This window comes from Octodon degus, unplaced genomic scaffold (assembly GCF_000260255.1).
Source record: "Octodon degus isolate 3935 unplaced genomic scaffold, OctDeg1.0 scaffold00147, whole genome shotgun sequence".
NCBI lineage: Eukaryota > Metazoa > Chordata > Mammalia > Rodentia > Octodontidae > Octodon > Octodon degus.
The window spans coordinates 401,185-423,911 of record NW_004524723.1 but is presented as its reverse complement, the minus strand read 5'-3'; the positions used below and the strand labels follow the sequence as shown (position 1 = coordinate 423,911).

The 22,727-nt window shown below is 45.4% G+C and overlaps 1 protein-coding gene across 2 annotated transcripts in view; it reads left to right on the top strand.

Annotated features, from left to right (window-relative positions):
- Lmcd1 (LIM and cysteine rich domains 1) overlaps window positions 1-22,727 on the top strand; it is a 68,936-nt gene that overhangs the window by 28,849 nt on the left and 17,360 nt on the right. Inside the window, exons 2-5 of one of the 2 annotated variants that reach the window (XM_023702187.1) lie at window positions 6,711-6,799; window positions 12,283-12,538; window positions 15,910-16,026; window positions 19,469-19,804. In XM_023702187.1, the coding sequence (XP_023557955.1) occupies window positions 6,711-6,799; window positions 12,283-12,538; window positions 15,910-16,026; window positions 19,469-19,804 (798 nt within the window). The remainder of the gene's footprint in view (window positions 1-6,710; window positions 6,800-12,282; window positions 12,539-15,909; window positions 16,027-19,468; window positions 19,805-22,727) is intronic. The other variant, XM_023702188.1, reaches the window with a different exon arrangement.

Below are 22,727 nucleotides of genomic sequence, written 5' to 3'. Positions count from 1 at the left end.
GCTAGGGCAGATGGGAGAAGAGCACAGCTTTAAAGTAAGACCTGCCTGATGTCACATCCTGGCTCTACCCCTTAAAAGCCACTGGATCTTTAAAAAGATGCTTAAACTCTCCAGGCCTCTGTACTGTCACCTGAAAATGATGTTAATGGAAATCTATTTCTCATAAGATTGTGAGATATTTACATGGAATATCATGATAATGTGTGTACCTGATGCAAAAAGAAGTACTTTATAACTCCTGGCTATTATTAGAATCACTGAGAAAGAAAGCACATTTTGGACTAAAGACCAATACAGGGTAAGGGCTGACTTAAGAGACCCCTTCTTCAGGGGGACTTCAATTGGGACCATGCTAAATGGTTCCCCTTCCCCTTCTCAGACTAAAGGTCATTTGTCAGCTGTTGGCTAGCAATAATAACTGTACTTCACAGGTGGCCATAGTTGTTAAACAGCAGGTGGCTAAGGAAGAAAAATCACCACGGAGACTCTCAAACTCATTACTGGGGTTGTTTATGGTAGTAGGACAGTTTCAAGATCATTTTTTATGTACAGATCTCCAACCAAGCCACCTCTACTCTCACTCTGCTTTCTCTTGGAAACCCTAGGAGTGAAAATGTTTTTAAGCAAAAAAAAAAAAAAAAAATGTTGGCCAGTAATCTTTAATAACATCTATGAGTACAGAACTTCCCCATTAGAGCCAAATCCCCATGAAATAGAATTCTGTCAATTTTGTAGACACCGCCTTACAAAGCAAACTTCTAGCTAGTCATGAGGGCATGGGCTAATGCCAGGATACAGCTTTCAAAAGGGTCATGACTCATAAAAGATAAAATAAAACTTATCAAATATTTTATGTACTCTTTAATGAAAGAACCTATTCAAAAGTCTTGTAGGCTACTTCAAGAACCCTGTGGAGAGCTATGTCTTTATAGGCAATTTAATATTAGGATAAGATCAATGTCTTAGCTATAGAACTAGTCACTGTCCTGCAGAGTAATAAACCATGACCTCAGGAATTATCTTTTTCAAAAGGACAGATGTTTTTTTTATCTCCACTGGACTAAGAACTACAAAGTAATGGGGAACTCCATACCTTGGAGCAAAGCAAAGTGAATTTTTTCTAGCTAACCCTTGGGTGCAGAGGGAAACCAATGTCATATTGTCACCAAAGGCAGTGAAGGAATGTGCCATATACCTTTCTGCATTATTTCAAAGTTCTAAATAATTTTTAAAACAAAATTAAATACTTCATTTGGTAGACAACTTTTATGCTTACAAGGTACTTATAGCAGCCTCATTGAGATTTTTAAAAATGTCAGGAATAATCTATCTTTTTAGAGGTGGAATCTGAGTCACATAATTAGGAAGAAGCTGAGCTGGACATAGCCTTACTTTCTAATTCTATATCCTGTATGCATCCCTATGCTTCACACTATTATTGCCATTTAAGTTTCTCCTCTTCTCTGTGCTGTGTTGTTCTTGGTGACACCCCCACCCACCTTTTAAGACTCCCCTGGGTTTTACCCTAAGGCAAGGTTTAAAGGAGAAAGGTTCCCTCAACTAGGTATGCTCCTTGCATCCCCATGGCCTCCCAGGCTGATCTGAGTCCTTTGAAGTCTCTGACATGGTCCATTTTCTTGACAATATCAGATGAACCACATCCTACCAACCTAAGCCAAAGAAAATTGTCAGAACATGTTTTTCACTCTACCCAGGAAAAAGGACAGATTAGCTGCTGCATTCTGAGAAAACATTTTCTGGGCTGGGGAGATAGCTCAGTAGCATAAATACTTGCCTGGCAAGTGCAGGGTCCTGAATTCAATTTCCAGTACCGCCAAAAACAACAATAGCAAAAAGTTTAAAAAAAAAAAAAAAAAAACTTTTTCTAAATGATGGTTCCTCTAAACCAGTTCTGTCCTCAGCTACTGGGAGACAGTGGGAGATGGGATACTGTCTGTCAATAGAAGCCCGCTGTTTATAAAACAGAGGGTCTTGTTTAGAGCTGTTCATGGCTGAAATTTTCCCTTTCTCAATAAACAGATCATCACTTTCTATGAGTTGAAGGCAGAGGGACTGTGTGGCTCCTGGACAGAGGGCCCACAGTGAACAAAGCCTTGGCTGTGTTAAGCAGACAGCCAGGAGGGTGGCTGCCAGTGGGACCCGAAGGACCAATCTATTTCTGCCTTACAAGATCATTTCTTTTTCTGTCTATGGATTTTTGCTGCTGTGAAAACCATTCCACTCGTGGGATGGAAGCTGTGGCCAACTGTTCCTGCCTCTGTGTTTCCTTTGATGTCTAGGCCCAGTGAGATCACACCTCCAACACCATTTCTTTTGTGGGATTTTTCTTTTTTTTTTTTTAATATTTATTTATTTTTATTTATTACATTTATTTATTTTTTTTTCTTTTTTTTTTTCAAAGTTTTATTGACAAACAGATAGCAATGAGACAGTTTCAAATCAAATCGGAAGGACAGTTTCAACAAATAATACACTGCATATATTCTTCTTAGTGGTTAATTGCTGTACAAGATGCGGACTTTTGATCCTATTTACAAACACCATTAGAACAAATCATTCTATTCATTAAGAGAATGCAACTATATATCCATCCCAACCTCTTTGAATACACAGATACAAAATGGACATTCATCGGTATACCCCATTTTTTCTAAGTTCCGTTATTGAATATTATAGGTGTGTAAACTCAGCAAAATATTCTAAAAGAGTCCAGTAGCCTATAATAGCATTGGGTCTTATATTTAACTGGCAATGTCAGAAATTATTGACCTGAGTCCCCCACAGCTCAACTTAACAGCATGGCTTTATTTCCTATATTTCGACTTCATACTTTTCTACTGGATGGTTAAGACCAAGGTAAAGCAGGACCTATGCAACAAGAGTTGTAGCTTTTTGGTCTGAGAAGGTCAGTGAAATGCCCTCAGGATTTGTCCTGAGATCCTGTACCTCAGATTGTAGAACCTTCATCAGTGCAGCCATGTGGATGAGTCACGGCCATTGCTTGGCCAATGTGCTCTCTGTGAAAGCCTGAGAGAGTGTCTTCTCCCCATGTGACTCTCCTTAGGCACACTCTACGTCATCGATCACTTTCCTCTTTGGCCCCATAATCTTCTTGATCAGAAAATTTGAGACACTACCGAGGTACATGACGTTACAGTACAAGTTCTCATATGTCCTGAGTCTTAATTGACCTTAGAAGGTTAGGGCCAAAATGTTGGCTTTCCTTGTATCCTTCCTTTTTCTCTAATTTGGTCTGCAAACTTAGGTTGTTAACCATCCAGAAGAAAAGCTTATTGTTATTATCAAACGATTTGGGCTATCAATCTTAACCTCACTATCTCACTGCATTTCAAACATCTTAGGCATAATAAGGAACAGGTATTTTTCATCAAGTATTGATATGTTGAACTTTAAGTCCCTACCTAATATGATAAAAAAACATTTAAAAATTAGATTATATTTTAAAAAATAGGATAAAGAATTCTATGCTTCTCATGTTTGCACATAAGTCCAAAAATCTCACCATATACAACCTTTTTGTGGGATTTTTCATGTTGGTGTTCTTCAAGTGATGGGCAGCATACTACTTAGGAATGGTTTTGTCTAAAGAATTGCTCAAGAGTAAAGGTTAGGATTAACTTCCTTAATAATTGTAAGATATGGAATGTTTGTCGAAGTTTTTCCTTTTTCTTTGGAAGAAAATCTAGTCAGAGAGGCAATACTTACACCCAAGAAGCAAAGTGAAGAGTCAAAACACCTACGGCATATGCAGTTAGGAAAGTAGTTCCTCTGTTAGCCTCTAGAATGTTAAAGTGGGTGAAAGTGTTTTGAGAACTTCTACTGCAAGATCTCTCAAACCACCTTCCAACTGATGTAATGCAAGTAGGACAAACAGTGCCTAACAGCCAGCTTAGTCTGTTCCGTGTAGCATCTTGGTTGATCCTCATGGCAATTTCATGGAGCAGCTTGGAGTCCTTTATCCCTGCGGCACAGGACATGAAACCAAGACTAGCAAGTCTAGTTGCTGGACTCAGTCCAGCAGAAGACAGGGGAAAGCTGGGGCTACAGTGCACCCCAGCAGTCTCCCTCCTTGGAGCAACTGCCTGCTTCTACCCCTTTCCTGTTGGTTCCAGCACAGGGGGCACTGTGAAGTTTGGGGAGCTTTGCACACCCAGTGCTCACCATTTTTATATGACTGTGTAATGCCATAATCATTCTTCCTGCCCACAACATGAACCACTTTACGCCATCTCAGAAAAACATGTGTCCTGCAGAACACAGCTTGGATAACCCTGACCCACACCAGTGTTCTTATTTTATAAGGGAAATACTTAGGCTGCATGAATAAATGACTCTCTTTCAGCCTCACAGCCCATGAATGCCAGCATCGGCACCGGGAGGCTGGCCCTACCACAGTCTGATGTTCTGCAGCCTGTTCTGCTTTACGTCACTGTGTCTAAAGCAGACCCTGAGCCAGCAGACGAAAGACAGTGCAGCTCTCTGGGCCAAGTGTCAGGTCTAATCCCCTGCAGGATGATAGCTAAATCAGCCTCTCATTAGAGGAATAACACCGCTCAGGCTTGCCGGGTGCTGCGCCACTTACGAAATGCTCTACACAGCTTTCTGTTGCCAGACCTCAGGGTGTTTCCAAAATACCCCAACAATGAGGCCTTGTTCATAAATTATGTACCTTCCAAAATAAACTTGGAATCAATCAAATATTAAGTGTGGAAAGAGCACTATATTCCAACTAGTAGAATTCAAAATGCCAAGAAGGTGTGGAAATGAACAGCATTCTAGGCTAATAGCCTTGGACAACCGTTTCACCTGTGAATGAAGATACCCCAGCGTAGGACAATGAGTTCGTAATGAGAGTAGCCTTAATTCTCATGTTTAATGTGGATTTAGTACCAAGCAGCTGCACATATAAATATGCTTCTCTCCAAATAAAGGCAGTGATGCCCTTGCTCCCAAGAGCCATGAGTGTGTAAAGTAGAACAGCATTGCTTGTGGGAATGTGGTATAAGAGTGGTAATGAGCAGAGGCGTGGGGCGGGCATTATCATGGCACAGTGTGGGGTGCGGAAGGGAGCTATGGTGAAGAACGGTTTCTCTCTACATCTTTCTTTGAATTCTAACACTGGCAACAAAGATAGCTTTACAAGTTTCTCTACTTAATATTTCCCCTTATTAGCAAATAGTAAACTAGTAATATCCCAAAGAGTGTGCTCTGCTCAGCGAGTCCTACCCTCTGTGTCTATCTACTCTTTGGTCCTCACCTACTGTCGTACTTCTATGAGGCATCTGCTCTTCCCACTACTGCCTGTCCATCCTATACAGCCCCAATCCAAGGTCCCCTCCTCTAAATGTCCCCCCTGTACTTCCATAGGTTTTCTTTTAATACCTTTCAGTGCTTCTGAAGTCTACCACCAAAATAATGGCTCTTTTCATGCCTAATATTGTCTAGTATTTTGCATATATTATCTCTATACTCATTGGTGGGCAAAGAAACTGAGGTTCAGTTTGTCAAAGGTCATGCAACCAATAAGCTGCGCACAACCAAGAAACTAAACTTGTAGTCCAAGATTGTTAGTCTCCAAAGTCAATGCCTTGCTCTTACACAGTAAGTTTCCCTTCCCTCACCCTCACTGCCAAGTCCCAAGGTGAGTTTGTGTTTCCTACTCTCTGCTCACTGGCCTTAACAGAGTTCTTTTAGGGTCCACCTAATCTTATATCCCTGTGCCTAGTATGTAGTGGATGCTAACTAAACAGGAAGTGATTCAGTGCACTTGTTGAGTGAAGAGCTTATTCCTTTACATTACTGGTAGACTGTGCCCTGATTCTGATCAGAGCATCATAGATGTGTGTCCTGGAACTAAATCCTCTGTACCCTCACCCACAGTGGGGAGTTAGGCATTTCTCAGCCCACAGATGGGCACACTGACCCATCATATCCTCAGTGCTACTGTAATATGCATCTCTAAGGAACTTTGTTATGCAGATTCTGACTCAGAAGGGCTGGGGTAGGGAAGAAGGGTCTACATTTTTGGCACAGTCCTGGAAGACACATTTGAAGACCCTGTTTGCAAAATGTTTGGGAGTAAACACAGTAGGAGCAACCAAATGCACTTTAGTTACCTTTGGGTGTTAAGGAATAATCAAACTGTCCTGTGTGTTGTTCTTCCAAAGGAGATTGCTGAATGCTCATGAGATTTTTAGTGCGTTGGCCAAATTCTTAAGTTATTCCTTTAGCCATAAACATTTGGCAGCATATACATTTGTTTGTGCCTGTAGCTTTGGCTTAATTGCATGCTATCAATAAATCAGAACTAAATGAGGAAGAGAAGGAAAGATTCCATTCCTGTGACAAGTGAGAGCGTGAGTGGGGAAAGGAGAAAGCTCACTGTGGAGCCTTCCCTGCCAGCCTCAATATTCTTTGACTGCCCTGGAGGATAGGAGGGCCCCAGTTGCATTTTTATTGGGAAGGACTCATCCTTCTACATTAAGTCCCCTTTAGCCCCATTTCTGGCAGTCCTTTGTTCCTGGTAAACAGTGATAGCTTATTGATCTCCCGTCCTTTGAACCCCACACAGTCCCTTTGCTGTTATGCAAAGTCTTTTATTAGAGGTCAAGCATTCTCTCTTCCAAGACTTTTGAAAGGAAAACACCCTCTTTTCTGTCCTTTTCCAGATGTCCCTGGGCCAGCAGCAGTCAGCAAGAAGTGTGGCTTGCTTGAGATGCAAGGGAACCTGTTCAGGCTTCGAGCCACATTCATGGAGGTAATGGATTGTGTGTGTGTGTGCATGTGTGGGTGAGTACGTGTGTGTGTGTGTGTGTGTGTGTGTGTGTGTGTGTGTGTGTGTGTAAGAGTGCTCTGCCTGCCTTCATTTCTTGGCTGTCTTTTCTGGAAAAACTGTATGTTCCTTCCTGTGCTGGGGCTTCTTAGGATGCACATGTAGCAGCCCTGGAGGGAGAGCTCTCCCGCTGGATGCAATTGAGAAGGGTGTAGGGGAGTGCAGCTCTGAGACCACCTCAAAGAGGAAGCCACCAGCTGGGCACAGCCAGGTTTACTGTGGGAAGGTGTAGATGGTCAGGGCTGTCTTTGGGTAGCACCATCTCCCCTTGGATTTAATGACGGGGCTTGATCTCACCCCACTGCACTGTCACCCCTATGGATGGGTCCTGATCTAAGAGTACCCCTGGGATAGAAGGAAAAATCATTTTGTCACAATCGTTTAAGTCCCAGGATGATACTCATATTTACACAGGAGGGCCATAGGAGCCATCTGGATTTGCAGAGGTTTTCTCTTTTTCTTTTTCTTTCTTTCTTTCTTTTATAACCTAGTTGTCTGACAATAAGGCTGAGCCTGCCACACGGCACAATACCCTGGCATTATTCACACTAGCACCTATGTGTACAGTATCCCCTGGAATGTTACTGTCCTTGCTACCCTGAGAGAGGGAGCCTAAGCTTTGTGGGAGAATTGAAGCAAAGATCTTATTTTGTCAATGCCATAATGTCCCTTGGGCACTTGGTAGGGGGTCAAAGTTCAGAACTGTTTTCTCCAAGATGCTGCACGGTGAAATGGCAAATATAAAAATGTCACATGCACTGAGTGACATCTTTATATAGAAATAACCCTAAGCAGTATGATTGTTAGTATTAATATAGGGAAAATGAAACTCCCAACCTGAAAAGTATCTGGGATGAGTTCATGTTCTCTAAAACTGAAGAATGAATTTTAGGAACAGAAGTTAAGAGCAGAATATATTTATTGGGGAAAGAAAGCTTCTGTCTGAGAGAGGGAAAGAAAGGGGGCCTGAGCAGGTTGCCCCAGGGAAGCTGTCTCTTCCAGGGACTTTTATGGAGGAAAACCATAAAGTGAGGTACATCTAAGGTGGAGAACATGGGAACTCGCTTAGGTGGGCATGAGGTGAGACAAAACTATGGTCATCCAATGCGATTACAAGCACCATTGCTCAGGTAAAATTGATTAAATCCAGAACTAAATGGGGAAGTGAGTCATGTAGCAAGTGGGCATGAATATAGAACAGGAGTTTATCCAATAACCGGCTGGTTGAATTAATGATTCTTCCTGGCTTCCTCAAGGTGATGATCAATCCCAGACATTTATTTTTAGGGAGGTCAGCATTTGTTCAATCTTTGGTCTTTAGGTCTGGCCCACAGCATGAGCATCCATCTCTCTCATAGTTACAACATATCTTCTCTTCTGTGCAGTCTCCTTGAGGGCCTGGCCCTGTCTGACTGCCTATAATATTTTTATCTAATTTAGTTGCCTACAACAGTGTCTCCATTTTATAGATCAAGATACTGAGAGTGGATAACAAACAGTTACTAAACAGTAGGATTTAAACTCAGATCTGCAAGAAACACAATCCCATGCTTCACTGTTCTGAAATATGGTATGCTGAGCTTTTAGAGCAGGAGACTATTCTTTGACTCCATTTCTTGAAAGTCTTTATTCTCAGAGGAGCTCACATGGTCTTCTGGATAAGAAAGGACCTTCAAGTTTACCTAACCCATCCAGTGCAAATTGACTTCTACAACTAGAACACACTAGAAAATTCTCTGTATTTCTATTTGCATGATTTTAGCTCCTCTGCCTTGAAGGAGATCCACTCACCTATCATTTAAACCTTGAGTCCTAAATGTTTTTGCCAGGGTTTCCAACACTGTTGATTTCTCCTGAGCTCTCTGAACGTAGCCTGGAGGCCTCGTTGTAAACTTTATGAGAAAGGGAGAAGATGCTTCCTAAATGTACCCACCAAGATACATTAAGTATTTCCCCTTTTGTCAGGGAACACAGTCCCAGGCCACTCATTTGTCAACATCTGAAAATGGTCATTTAATATACTTTGGCTAGTTCTCTAGTTGTTTATAAGGGAGAAAGCTCTTGACCCTGTTATTCATGACTAGGAGCAGAAATCTCTTAGCATTTTAAGCCCTGCATTAGCCTGTCATCTTGCAGACGCTTTGAACAGCAAGTGAATTTCTCTTTGAGAAATACAGACTGCAGGTTATAGGTCCTACATAACAAATGTCATCTTTGGTTGCAACAGTGCTGACAGGAACTTAAATTCAGTCCCTGTAGAAGCAGGAACATTACAGAACCTTAGTGGGAAACCCTGTTGGAGATCCCCATGGTTGAGTTTTCATACCATCAGTTGTTTGAAAGGTATTGAAAAGCCCAACATACTGATACAGGAGACATACAACTCCCAACCTGTTCGATGTCAGGTGTGCTGAGTTGATGTCTCCTAAAATCAGAGAGTGAATTTCAACAGTGGAGGGCCTGGAAGATGGCTCAGTAGAATAAGCACTTGCCTGGCAAGTACAAGGGCCTGAGTTCAATCCCCGGTTCTAGAAAAAAAAAAAATGAAAGAACAGTGGAGGAACAGTGGAAGTTAAGAGTCAGAAAGGTTTGAGAGATAGCTCTTAAGAGGCAGTTTCTAAGAGAAAGGAGGGGTCCCAAGTAGATTGCCTCCAAGGCCCTCTATCAGCAGTAATTTATATAAATGCCACAGTTACCCAGTGTGGGTTCAACATGGGTCAAACTGTAATCAACCTGTAGGATTACAAGTATAGCTGTGCATCTAATATTGGTCCAATAGGGAAATGGGTCACAGAGCAAGGGACATTGAGGCATTTCAGGGAAGGGAGGGATTCAGACGTTCTGACCACCCGCCTGGGTGACTGATGCCGAGCTGAACTTCCTGGATCAGCTGTTGGTAATTACAGAATAATTCTAAGTAACTGTGTGGCTTACAAGGCAGGTAAGTCTGGCCACCGCCTCTCTATTTTGAGGCCTGACCTTCTTCAGATGTACCTCCAGCCACAATTCCGATCTCTTTATTGCCTTCTTTGAGAGTTCAGTTCCTCTCTGCCTGTATATTAATTTGGGTCTAACTTAGCTGCCTATGGTAGTATCAGCCAGCCTCGTTTAATAGGAAAATCCCTCCAGTGACCATTAAAGCACAAAATCCAATTCCAGGCTGTGAATTAAGGTTGCAGCCATGGACACCTCATGCTATAGGGGCTCTTTTGGAATGCATCTGTGTTCTGAGCAATCTAGATCCCTGGAAGAAGATAGGCTCAAGTGGGCAGCATGTTCTTCTCATTTATAAAGTCCTGGTAATGTGTCTGGAAACATGAAGAGTATGAATAAGGGGAGAATTAAGGTGGGTGCAATCTCCAAGAACATCTTATATTTGTTAGCATTTTCCATTTGAATGTTTTGCATTCCCAGAGTCTCTAACAGCATCCTGAAATTCTACACTCACCACAAGAACACAGGGAAGTTGTCTCATCCAGTTTCATATATGGCAGGTGTAGGGAAGACAGAAGGGCAGGCAGCACACAGAGGGCTTGAGTCAGGGCTGCTGGGTCCTCCTACTCTGGGCTTTCCTGTCTGCCTTTCTTTTCCCTCTTCTGCTACTCTGGTGCTGCTGCTTCTGCACCCTCTAGCAATGTCTTTGTCTTTCTCTATGGAAGAGAGAGGCAAGAGGATACTGATCATGAATAAAGAGCCCCAGGTTTCTGAACAGGTATCCCCTTCCTGGGAGATTGAAAAGAAGACTTCTTGCTTTTGTCCTGCAGTGGCCGCCTTTAGGGTCGTCTATCTTTTGTTGTTTGAATGCTCGAGATCAGGGGCCTTAATGTTTCTCACATTGCTGTTCACTGAATGCCAACCTAATGGCAAGGTTCTCTAGATGCCTAAGAGATGCCATACTACACATTGGTGTACCAAAGACAAGGAGTAGCCTCGTGCTGAAGTGTTCAGCTTTCATTAGCCACTGCCTCCCCACTCATGACTGTCAAGTGCAGAGCCCTTGTCTGTGTGTCACTTGCTAACATCCTGCCAGGCTGCTTGGGCCAGAACCACCCCAGACCACATGTATCTGTCACGGTCAAGCCTTAGCCTGCTTCCTGTTACAGTTCCCAACTGCTTTTCTTTTATTCATCTGTCCTATCAGCAAGCTTAGAGGTTGCTTTGAGTTTCTTCTCTTATACTCGGAGCACCCTCCATCCTTCCTGGGATGACCACAAATATCTCCAGATATTGCTACTTCCATCCTAGGATAGAAGTGATCTAGATTGAGGAATCACTGATGCAGACCATCCAAGCAGCCTCTGCTAGCTCCATAGTTGGTACTCGTGATATGTGATCTGAGTATTCCTAAGTGTAGGAGAGAAAACCAAGGCCGTCTCTTTGGGACTTACCTTCTGTGCAGTGGTAGTACAACTGCAGAGGCCCCCCTTGCCTGACCATCCTCTGCCTGTGGTTGGTCTTGACCCCACTCACTTTAGTTAACAAGCCCTTCTGTCGCACGCCCTGGCTGCCCTGGAGGATCTGAGATGTAGCACAGCTGGCCTATGGTGACAGGCCAGAGGGGGCGGGGACGTTTTCCTCTAACGCTATAGACCTCTGGATTTCTAAACCTTAACAGCATGACACAAAGCAGCCAAACACTTTTTGCTTTTAATTGTCAGAGAGATGAGTCAGGCTTTCAAGTGAACTTGAACTTTCCCCAAGATATGTTTCTTTTTCCAGCCTCCTGAGGAAGCTTTCCCAGTAGACATTCATCTCTCCAGCTGGAGGGCTTTTATCAACTTGCTCCCTTCCCTCTGAGCTCTTTCCACTATTTCTTGAAGAAAATTCCCACTGGGTTCTCACTTCTCGGTGCATTTTAAAGCATTTAAGGCTGCTGGAGTTCAGAGGTTTATGAATCTTGGGAGACAATGTTAATAATTATTTAGGATAGGTGTCAGCAAATTTCTTGTGGTAAAGGCCACGTTTTAAGCTTTTTGCGCCAGATTGTTAACTACCAGTTCTGTCATTCTAGCTCCAAAGCAACCATATACGGTGTGTAAATGAATGAGCATGAATGGGTTCCAATAAAAGTTTATTTACAAAAAGCAGGCTGTGGGCCAGATTCAAGCTCCAGGCTGCAGAAGCTACAGTGGTAGAGGTAGAGCTTCAGTAAAGAAAGAATTAGCCTTTGCGACGCAATGCAAACTTCTCAGGTAAGGTTTATGTGATGCATCCCCTACAGATAGACTGATAGACAGAGTCCCTGATCACAAAAGTCTTTTGTCTCAGGCTATCATCTGTCTGCTGCTTGCCTTTCTGAGTTAGCAAAGGTAATTTGTAAGCTTGCTTTGGAGGGACACAGGCTGACCCGGCAGTGTTTCACTCCTGGAGGCCCATCTCACTTGTTCCTATCCCTCCCTAACCCCCAGGAAAATATGCAAGTCATGCAAATGCAGCCAGGAAGACCACTGCCTAACCTCTGACCTTGAAGATGATCGGAAAATTGGCCGCTTGCTGATGGATTCCAAGTATTCTACCCTCACTGCCCGGGTGAAAGGTGGGGATGGCATCCGCATTTACAAGAGGAACCGAATGATCATGACAAACCCCATTGCCACCGGGAAAGACCCCACCTTTGATACCATCACCTATGAGTGGGCCCCCCCTGGAGTCACCCAGAAACTGGTAAGAGCTTTTTCCAGTCCAGGGATTATTTTCTTGCCTTTGTAAATATTAGCTGTGTTAAGGGTTCCTGAATTTCAGTGGCAAGGTGGTAAGAGGGAAGAGTTACAAAAATGGTTAGGGTGGCCTTACTTTCAGCTCCTGCATCATGTAACACTGAAGCAAAGACTCCCCAAGCCTCAGTTATCCAGTTTGGGACAGGGACATTCACCATTCCTCTGGACCCTTCACTGCTGACCAGGGGATCCTTAATCACTCAGAATTCAGAGTGCTTTTCTCTGTCTGTGAGATAGTTCTTTCCCCACAGAGGGGCCTAAGTAATACACTCCAGCAGCCTTTGGGAGAGCAGAAAAGACCTCTCTCCTTCCTAGAAGTGAAGCCTCAGGGTACCAGAAGGGAGAACCAAGCTTATTCTTCTTGCTGAGTCTGGAGCTCCATACTGCAGAGTCCAGAGGACCCAATGGGACCATTATGGATGACTTTCCAGGTGGCTCTGCCTGCGGACACCTTCATGAGCCAAGGCACCAGCCTACAGCTCCTCAGACCTCACTGTGTGTAAAGATCATCCGGAGAGCTCGCTCAAGAGCACCCAGTAGGTTTAGGGCACTCCTGGGACTCAGCATGCCTGACAGACTTCCAGGTGCCTCTGATGTGACTGGCTCTAGTCACATTCGGAATAGCAAGGAGCTGGGTAATTTCTAGAGAATGATGAGATTTGATAACAAAAACAAGAAAGCTCCACAGTGTTAGAGATGGAAGCCTAGAATTTCATGGAGTCTCTCCTGAAAGAGAAGCAGACCCTGTGGAGTCCTAGATGGACCTCTTCCTGTAGGCTCCTTCTATGGTTCCTGTGACTCCCCTGTCATTCAAGACAGCACAACATACTGACTTCTTCCCTCCATTCTAACACGTGCCATACTTTTGTCCTCCTCAGGGGCTCTCACTTGTACTAGCTCTCACTCCCTGTACTAGCACTGTTCTTTCCCTGCTCTCAGTGGCTAGGACCTATGGCAGGCAGGTGTCAGCTGGCCTTCCCTGGTAACCTGATTTAACATAGATACTACACATCTTCCCACATGGTCTTTCTTTCCATTTATTTCTTTTGGGGGCAGCCATGGGGATTGAACCCAGAATGCTCTGCTACTAAGCTACATCCTTCAGCCTTTTGGTTTTTAAGTTTGATACAGAGTCTTGCTAAGTGGCTCAGCCAGGACTTGAGCTTGCAGTCCTCCTGCTTCCAGCTCCCTCATTGCTGGAATGACATGCATGCACTGTCACGTCGACTTTTTTTCCATTTCTTTGGGAGCTTTTATTGCAAGCAGTAATTACCTTATGCATCTTCATTCACACTGGAGTGATGTAAAGGCAGGATTACAGGCCCCTGTCACATCATGACATCCTAGCACCTAGAACAGTACAGGCTTGTTTCTCTGTTTTCCATCATTGTTCCAAAATACTTGAGAAAATCAAGTCTCTCCTGAAAGACTTGAGAAAATCAAGTTAGGAAAATCGAAGGTTTATTTAGCTCATAGTGCTGTAGGCCCTGGTTCATGGCCTTCAGACGCTGTTACTTTGGAGCCTGTGGTGGGCAGCACATTACAACAGGGGCAATGAGCAGAACAAAAACACCTCAGGTAAAAGCAAAGAGAGAAAAGGGGAAGAGATCAGGATTCCACACTCCCCTTTAAGGGCATATCATCAGAGAGCAGAAGATTCTTAAGAGTCCCCCTGCCTCCCAAGAGTGCCACTGTGGGGAAAAACACTTTTATTGGAGGACATCTGGGGAACGCTGCAGGTCCATGCATAGCAGCAGGGCACGTGGGAGGCATACAGATCCAGCGTTATCCTCCGGCAAGAGACTAAGTGCAGTGGGAAGACTGCAACTGTTCCCCAAAGCGCTCCCTGCTGTGCAGGAGGAGGAAAGTACAGACACTGCAAGTGGACGCCGGGGAAAGTATGTGGCGCTGTGGAATCCAGGTGTGTGAGATGAGGACTCTACAGACTCATGAGGGCTCTCAGAAGGCACAAGCTGCATCTTGTTGTGCAGACAGTTCTGCAGGGGATCACAGACCAGAACCACCTTGGTTCTTCAGCACTAGGAGTGTGACAAGCACACTTCTAAGCTATCACTTAAGGGGACAATGGGGGAACCCTCCTAGATAGAGTGTGAAGAGAGGATTTTAAAAATTAAATTATACTTTTTAAAAAACATAAAGCACAGTTTAAGTACTGCAGCATCAGTGAGCTCAACCACCCATGTGGTAGGAGTTGTCTTACACGTAAGGAAGCAGAGAAAGCTCAGTGGCCCTGCACAGCTCAGGCAGGCTGAGCCTGGGCCGCAGAGGGTGGGGCAGAGTGGTGACCCACCAGGTGATTTAGAAGGTGGCCCCTGATTCCAGCACCCAGTCTGGGGAAACTATCAAGTGGGTCTCCACAACGTCAGTGAAAACTAAGCACTCATAAAAAGAGCTGACTGTAGGCATCTGGGATGGGCTGGAGAAGAGGCCAAACTGCCGCCCCGGTCTAATCAGGGAGGCATCACTGGGCGGTGATTACTGCTGGCTCGTAAAACCTCCTGACTGTTGCAAGCCCCACATCTGCCCTGCAGCTGCACTGCCTGGGTGAGCCATGTTTCCGAGACTAGCCAGCTCTCCCATCCCACTAACTTCCCCATGAGCTTTTAATTGCAGCATGATCAGGGTCACCACACTGCACCTTTTGCCTGCACCCATGGCAGATGCTACTGATCAATCAGAGCCAGTCTCTTGGGAGAGCCCTTGGGCACTGCTGACTGGGGGTGGCCTATGGATGAAGCCCATTTAGCTCCTCCTTGTCTGACAGCAGAAGGAGAATCAGGTAGTGAAGGCTTCAGCCTGGGCTGAGCCCTGAGCCCAGGGAACACAGCCCTGGGCCTGATGCTTTGCTCTTCCAACTTTTCATTTCTCTCCTGACACAAAGAGAATCCTAAACCTTTCCACCATGAATATCCCACATAACTCCAGACAATTCAGAAAGGGCCTTAAAACAAACTTAAGTCCCAGTCTTCCCAGCTGGTCTGAGAAGACCGCTGGTCTTTGGGAAGACCTTTGGGAAGCCTGACCTTGCTCCACTTCCAGGGGAAATACCTGAGTATTCTCCTCAGAGTCAGAGCAAGCACAGACTGCTGCTGAAACCCACCCATATTGGGGACAGTGATGGCCTGGAGGGCCGTGTGGAAGGACATCTTGAGATGTAAGTATGTCTTAAGAGATGCCAGGAGTCCCAGACCAGCCAGGCATTGCTGTGCTCACAGTGCCCTTGACTGTGGCGACTCAGCGCATCAGTGGGGTTTTGAGCTGCAATAGGGAAATCTCCCTTTTCTGGGTCCTGGCCAGGTGCCGATCCACACAGATGCTCAGGGCTGGCACAGAGCTATGACTGTGAAGATCATTAAGTGGCTGGCTGGCTGGACTGCTGCTCCAGGAGCTCTAACTCAGTGTTTATATAAAAAGGTGAGCAGTGATGGAGGATGGGTGGTCCTCAAAGGCCAGAGGAACAGATGTGTCCCGGGAAGCAGTGATCCTGGCACCAAGTGACACAGCAGAGGAGTGCTTGAGACCCAAGCTGCTGGGTTCAAGGCTGTCTCTGCTGCATGTTAGTTGGGTGACCTTGGAGTGGTCATTTAACCTCTCTGTGCTCCAGTCTGTGCCAGTTTCTCCAGGGGTAGCATTAGTATCTTCCTCCTAGGTGAGAGGTAAATGAATTGATTTAATTAAAGCATAGGAAGCACTATCTTAGTGTTAGCCATTACTATCATTCTGAATACCACTGAAGCAGGGGAGTGAAGTGTTTTATAGGAAAACGATTATTCCTTTATGCCCTGAATCAACCTGTGCCCAGAGCTATGTCCAGTACTTGGAGTTAGTGAGATACTGGCCAGCCTGGTGCCCACTCAAGTTCCTATATATACTTCAAGCTCCTTCCTTGGGTACTGACCCTGGCAACAACCAGCAAGGGGATGAAAAGGGTACAGAGCTGCTTGTCTCATCCTGCCGAGGAAACCAAAAAGGGCTAACTAGTGAGAGGAGCCTGAGGTTCCACTGTTCCCTGGTAATACACCCCACCTCTGACCAAACTTCCTCCCACCAGGCCCCACCTTTGAAATGGTCCACCACCTACCAGTGGCTCTACTATGGAGACCAAGTCTTGAACACATGGACCTCTGGGGTACACTGAAGTCCAAAGCAGCATCTCACTGCCTACAATCACACAATAGTTGGGGCTGCTTGTTAAGATTGTTAGTGTGAATTTCCATGTTGATTCCCATATTTCTAAAGTAAATTGAGTCCCAACAAAGGAGACATAGGTTCATAAAACATCAACACAGCAGTGGCTGCTCAGGATGAGGGAGGGTCCTGCAACCTGGTGGTGGAGCCAAGGTCAGGAGTAGGTACAGAAGTGGAAATCAGCTGTCCGGACTAAATAGTCTACTGCTCAGCTGCTCACACTGAGATGTGGCCCAGGCCTGCATCTCCCCTAACCTCCCCCCAACTCAGACGGATCTCTGTTTATTAAAAAAAAAAAAAAAACACCAAATAGAATAGTTGTCTGTGAGTTCACCGGTCGCATCAATGTGGAAGTGGGACATGGACTTGAGATTTTGTCCATTCTACTCTTAGAAGTTGCTTTTGAATGTTTGAAAGTTAATAAACTACAAACTACTTTACTCCCATACTGATCTACACTTTTCTAAGAAATTTAAACTACGTTGACTTTTTAAAAATTAGAACTATTGGGCCTGGGAGATGGCTCAGTAGAGTAAGCGCATCCCTGGCAGGCACAAGGGTCTGAGTTCAATCCCCGGTTCCGCCAAAAATTAGAACTATTTCCTATGAGGGAAATGAAGCAAAAATATTGCTCTTAAGGGAACAAGACGCACATGGCAAAGCCAGCAAATCCATGATGCACACCTTAAACTGGGCCAGGAACCTGTGGCTACAGCTTTGGGCAGAGCATGCGCTGATTTATGTGCCTCTTTGTGTTGATGGGACTCACCACATTTCTTCCCGGAATGTCCCTAGGTTTTGCAAACTGCCGAAGCCATGAGTGGTCCTACACTAGCCTTGCCTCACATCCCTGCCTGGGCTCACAGCTGGTTTAGCTCATGCATTTCTTGTCCCTAAAGGCATAAATGCAGTGGGTCAGCCTAATGACAGATGGGAACCTCCAAAACTTATACGTAGCAGTGGCATGGGTGATGTCCTCGGGCCAAATTTGTGCTTCAGAGCCCCTGCCTCTTGGTCAGCGTGCAGTTCCCTGGATGCCACACCCCTGCTGTGCTGAGATCTTGACTGGAGGCTGGTGCTTGAGAATCTGCATTCACAGAGACTGTATGATCACACACCATGTCAGCACAGAAAGACAGTTTTGAAGTCCACATCTGGTGTGTCTGGCTGCAGTCAGTTGAAACAGAAAAGTCACAAATGGGGAGCAAAGGAGAGAGAAAAACCAGTAACATGCATGGTTTAGCTGCTAGAGATCTATTACTGAGTCCTACAACCTATCTGGGTTTTACGCTCCTCATTTGACCCGTGCACAAAGAAGTTGTGGCTTTAGTCACACTGTCCAGAGCCTTTACTCTAACTAGCAAAAGAGAACATTGCCCGCCCTCTGGGGATTGATGTTCTTATTAAGAGGGTGAGCTCTAATGTACCTGAAAAAGATAAGGAAAGGGACGTGGCCAAAGTGTACAATGCTGCTTGAAGAACAGGAAAGATGAGAGAAGGCTATTCCCCAGGAAGCAGTGAGTGGAAGGACAAATTAAACACATCTGTAGAGCTAGTGAGAAGACAGTCTCATGGTGGCACAAGAGCCAGTCACTTTGCTTTACTGTGGCCATTACATGGTGAGGGTTTTCTCAGCTGGCTACCTTCCCACAAAGGATACCAGAAAAGAGGTGCTGAAGTAGCCCATCCAGAAGGCTTGGTGGAACATGCCTGTAATCTCAGCACTTGGGAGGCTAAGGCAGGAGGGTCATGAGCTTAAGGCCAGTTTCAAAACAGAAAGACAACCAAATAAAAATCAGAAAAGTAGCAAGTTTTCATTGATGCTCAAAGCAGACTTAGAATAATTGCCACACTTATAAGTCAGAGAATAAAGCAAAAAATCTTTCTTCATATTGTGATAAAAATATAATGTCAGCTTTCTCTTTCCCTTGCCTTCCAAAGTGTTTGGAAGATAAGTAGTAGTATAGTACTAAGGATTGTTGGCAAGAAGAGATATAGCCAGGTACTCGGGATGAGAATGCAAAGCACTTGCCAGGCATGTGAGATCCCAGGTTCCATCCCAACACTGCCACAGAAGACTTCTCTTGCCTACAGCATGAACATGGGCTCTGACAACCATCCAGAAATGGCACCTAGAGGTAGAAGGCTCATTTTAAATCACATACACGTACATACACACTCCTACACATACACACAGAAAACAGCATTCAAATAAGTTTTAATACATAGGAAATACTGTGATGATTACACACAGGTCATTATCAAGCCACTGCTGTGGCCAGTGAAGCAGAATTATTTAAATGTTTTTTCCAATCAGAGATAACATGTACATAGTAAAGAGCTTGCATCCTATGTGCATGTGACCAACTCTGAGACAGCCTTGCATGGCGCTGTCACTGTCACCATCTAGGAAGATGTACAACCTCTCTTGTATACACAGCTAGAAAGTGCCTGATTACCTTTATATTCTTTCTTTTCATCTGTGTTTTCTTATTTGTAACAGTGGGTAGGTATTGCTTTTGAAATTTGAAAGAAAAAGTACATTAAGTCTCAAAATTGATGATAGTAGTTGTGGTTGCTAATAACATTGAAAGACGCTGCATGTGTTGTGCATCTTAGATGGGTGCTTCAGACCCCCACCTATGTGAGCCTGTCCCCTCCCCACCAGGGCCTGCAGTACATGGAGCTCATCCCCAAGGAGCGGCAGCCAGTGACTGGAACCGAGGGAGCCTACTACCGCCGCCACCAGCTCATGCACCAGCTCCCCATCTACGACCAGGACCCCTCCCGCTGCCGTGGACTCTTGGAGAATGAGCTGAAAGCGATGGAAGAATTTGTCAAGCAATATAAGAGCGAGGCCCTGGGAGTGGGCGAAGTGGCCCTGCCAGGACAGGGTGGCTTGCCCAAGGAGGAGGGGAAGAACCAGGACAAGCCAGAGGGTGCAGCGACCACAGCACCCACCACCAATGGCAGCCTCGGTGACCCAGCCAAGGAAGTGGAATACGTAAGTGTCCTCTGTGTCTCTGGCATGGCTGAAATGGCCTGAGTCCAGGGCTGCATGCGTTGTCAGGGCCTTGGGTCAGGCCCTGACTCAAGGGGTTCACTGACTCAAGCACTTGTGCCTTCAGCAGGTATTTGTTCACACTCTGTGCTAGGCACTGTGCCTGGAAAATAAGGTCACTGCCTTGGAAGGCTCACAGTCCAGTGGAGGGCACAGACAAGCTCAAAGCAAGGGCATCTAACCACATTTGGGGTCAAGTACAGGATTTAAGAAGGTGCTGAGGGGCTCGCTGCAGCATGAAGAATAGCAAGGGATCATCCATGCCTATAGGCTTTGAGGGGATGATGTGCTCCCCACTAAGGGGGTACACATGTGCAAAAGTGACCTAAGGTTGGGAGAACGTGGTGCAGTCAAAGGAGTCAAAATTGTCCTGTGTGAGTGACAGTGTTATGTGGGGGAGTGGGGTACTCAAGGCCAGAGAGGTCAGTGGGGAGGTTCCTGGAAAGCCAGCGTGTCTGTCCATTCATCACTCAAATGCTGGTTGGTTTGCATTGTCAGCTGAGCCCCAGGAAGGCAAACAAGTGGGAGACACTTCTGCCCCACAGACTGCTGTGTCTTACACTGCTTGCGAGGCTAGCTGAGCCTGGTACGTATGTGCTCATGCTCACCACATTTGCAGCTCTCAGGCTCCTTCTACCTTTGGTTCTCCCCACCCATCAGACAGGTGGCCTCATTGGCTGCTGTTTGACATTTGGAGACAAAAGACCCAATGTATGGGTCCTTCCATGAACCACTTGCCTCACCAATGAGCTAGACAACCCAGGGAAGAGTCAGCCCAAGAATGCTGCTGCTACCACACGAGAGGGCTGGTCCTGGGCTCCCCATGTGTCTTCTGTCTGTAGCTGTATCTTGCCAGCAGCCTGGGACTGCCCCCCAGGAACTAGTGCTTCACACCGTCAGCTTCAGATTCTAAGATCAAAAGAGAAATGTTTTCTGTTGATGCAATGGTGATATTTAAAAGATTCATTTCTTGGGATAAACATCCCGAGGACTTAAAAGATTAGACCTAGTTACCATATTTCATAAACTGGGCTCCACTTCCCCTCCCCAATCCTGTTCTCTATCTGGCCTCAGATAGCTCCCTTTTCTTAAAGTAGAAATTCCGGAGAAGCCCAATTTTTAGAAGGAAATCCCATGACTAGTTGTGACTTTCCAACTTGCCCTTCCCAAGAGAGATGCTGATCTGAGAATGTGTGACCCTGGGGAGAAGGTGGCCTAAAATCTTAGCACTTGCTTACATTAACCTTGGGATATATTTCTCACACTTCAGAGGTATTGAACAACAATATCCACCCAGTAGAGGGTAGAACCCCAGCCAGAAAATAAGTGGGGCACGTGGAGGAAAGCCCTGATTGGGCTGGCTTGGGTTGGCACTGGAATACAAACTTCTTCCGTGCCATAGCCGCAATGTTAACTCAATAACTAATTGTATAATTAGTGAATTTGTCACGCAGCTGCTGAATTCTCATTCAGCTCAGTATCTGCAGCAGGAGCCACAGATAGAGGTAGTCAGCACCCAGGTAGTAGCTATGTGATCAGTGAATGGTTGAACCAAAATGGACCCTGATAATTCGGGACAATGTGGATGGCCACTCTACCTAGGAGGATGGGCAGATTCCATTTCCACGCTGATTAAGTGTTTGCTGTATGCCAAACACCATGTTCACACTGTCAGAGTCTTTGTTTAATTCACAAAGACTGTTGCCTGGTAAGGTGAATTTTACCAAATCCACTTACAGGTGAAGATCTATGATTCAGAGACAATAGGTTACTTTCCCAGGCTCCGCTGTGTCCAGGCCTGTGTTGTTACCTTGTTTAGCATAACTGGAGCCTCTTATTTAAATCTAGAGGCAGGAAAGTGGATATCGATGCAGGGAGCTAGATAGCCCACCAGCCTTTAAACTGTGTGACCCCAGTGGCGTGTGGGCTGGAGTGCTGATGCTCCACCTCATCGTGTGAGCAGCTACAAGTGTGTCCTGACTGTCCTGAGTTTGTGTTCCTCTCGTTCTCATAAAAAGGAAGCACTGAGTAGTTAGCAGGGCCAGGCAGCAGGCAGCAAGCCTGATTGCAAGGCAATAAACTTTACAGGAAATAAGGCATTTAACTTGAGAGTGCAGGTAGGTGGAAGAAATTGTTGGATTTGGCCAGCTATCTCCAGATCAAAGAGCTTTATGGTGATGAGGGTGGGGAAGGGTGATAAAGAGCATTAAGAAGACACGTAAAGCATGCCTGACCAGTATTGGTAACACCTGGTGAGTGCTTGCCATCAGAATGCTCAGTGCAATGGTGGTCAGCACCACAACTTGGTCAGTGTTGCTCTGAACTCAGGTTCAAACTCAGCACAGATACAAAGCTCACAACCCCCAATGCTGCGACAAGGTTGTGCCTGCCCAGACTACTGGGTCTGAACGGTGATGCAAACCAGGGTTTTCCAGACTCCCAGCCCGTATTCTTTCTCATTCCCCGAAGCCTATTCCTGGGAGACTTAGCCGACCTCATGCCACAACAGTATCATGTGGCCATATAGAGCTGGAAGACTGTCAGAGGGAGAACTACAGGGATTTCTCCCCAGCAGGGCCTCTCAGAGCCATTGTAAAGCTCATGCAGTGCTACCTAAAACCATGAGAGAAGGATGGCTACAACCCAACCCTCCCTGAAGGAGAAGGTAGGGCCAAGAATCTGCATCCCTGATGGTCCCCAGGTGGTGTGTGTGCTGATCTAGGCTACACTTTGAGGTCCACTGCTAAAGTGTTAGAAATTACTTTACTTGTAAGATCAGAAAAGATACCACCAATTTAGTGACATGGGGATAACATGAACATTTTCTAAATTTATTTGGACTCTTGGCTCTCTCTCCAGGTCTCTC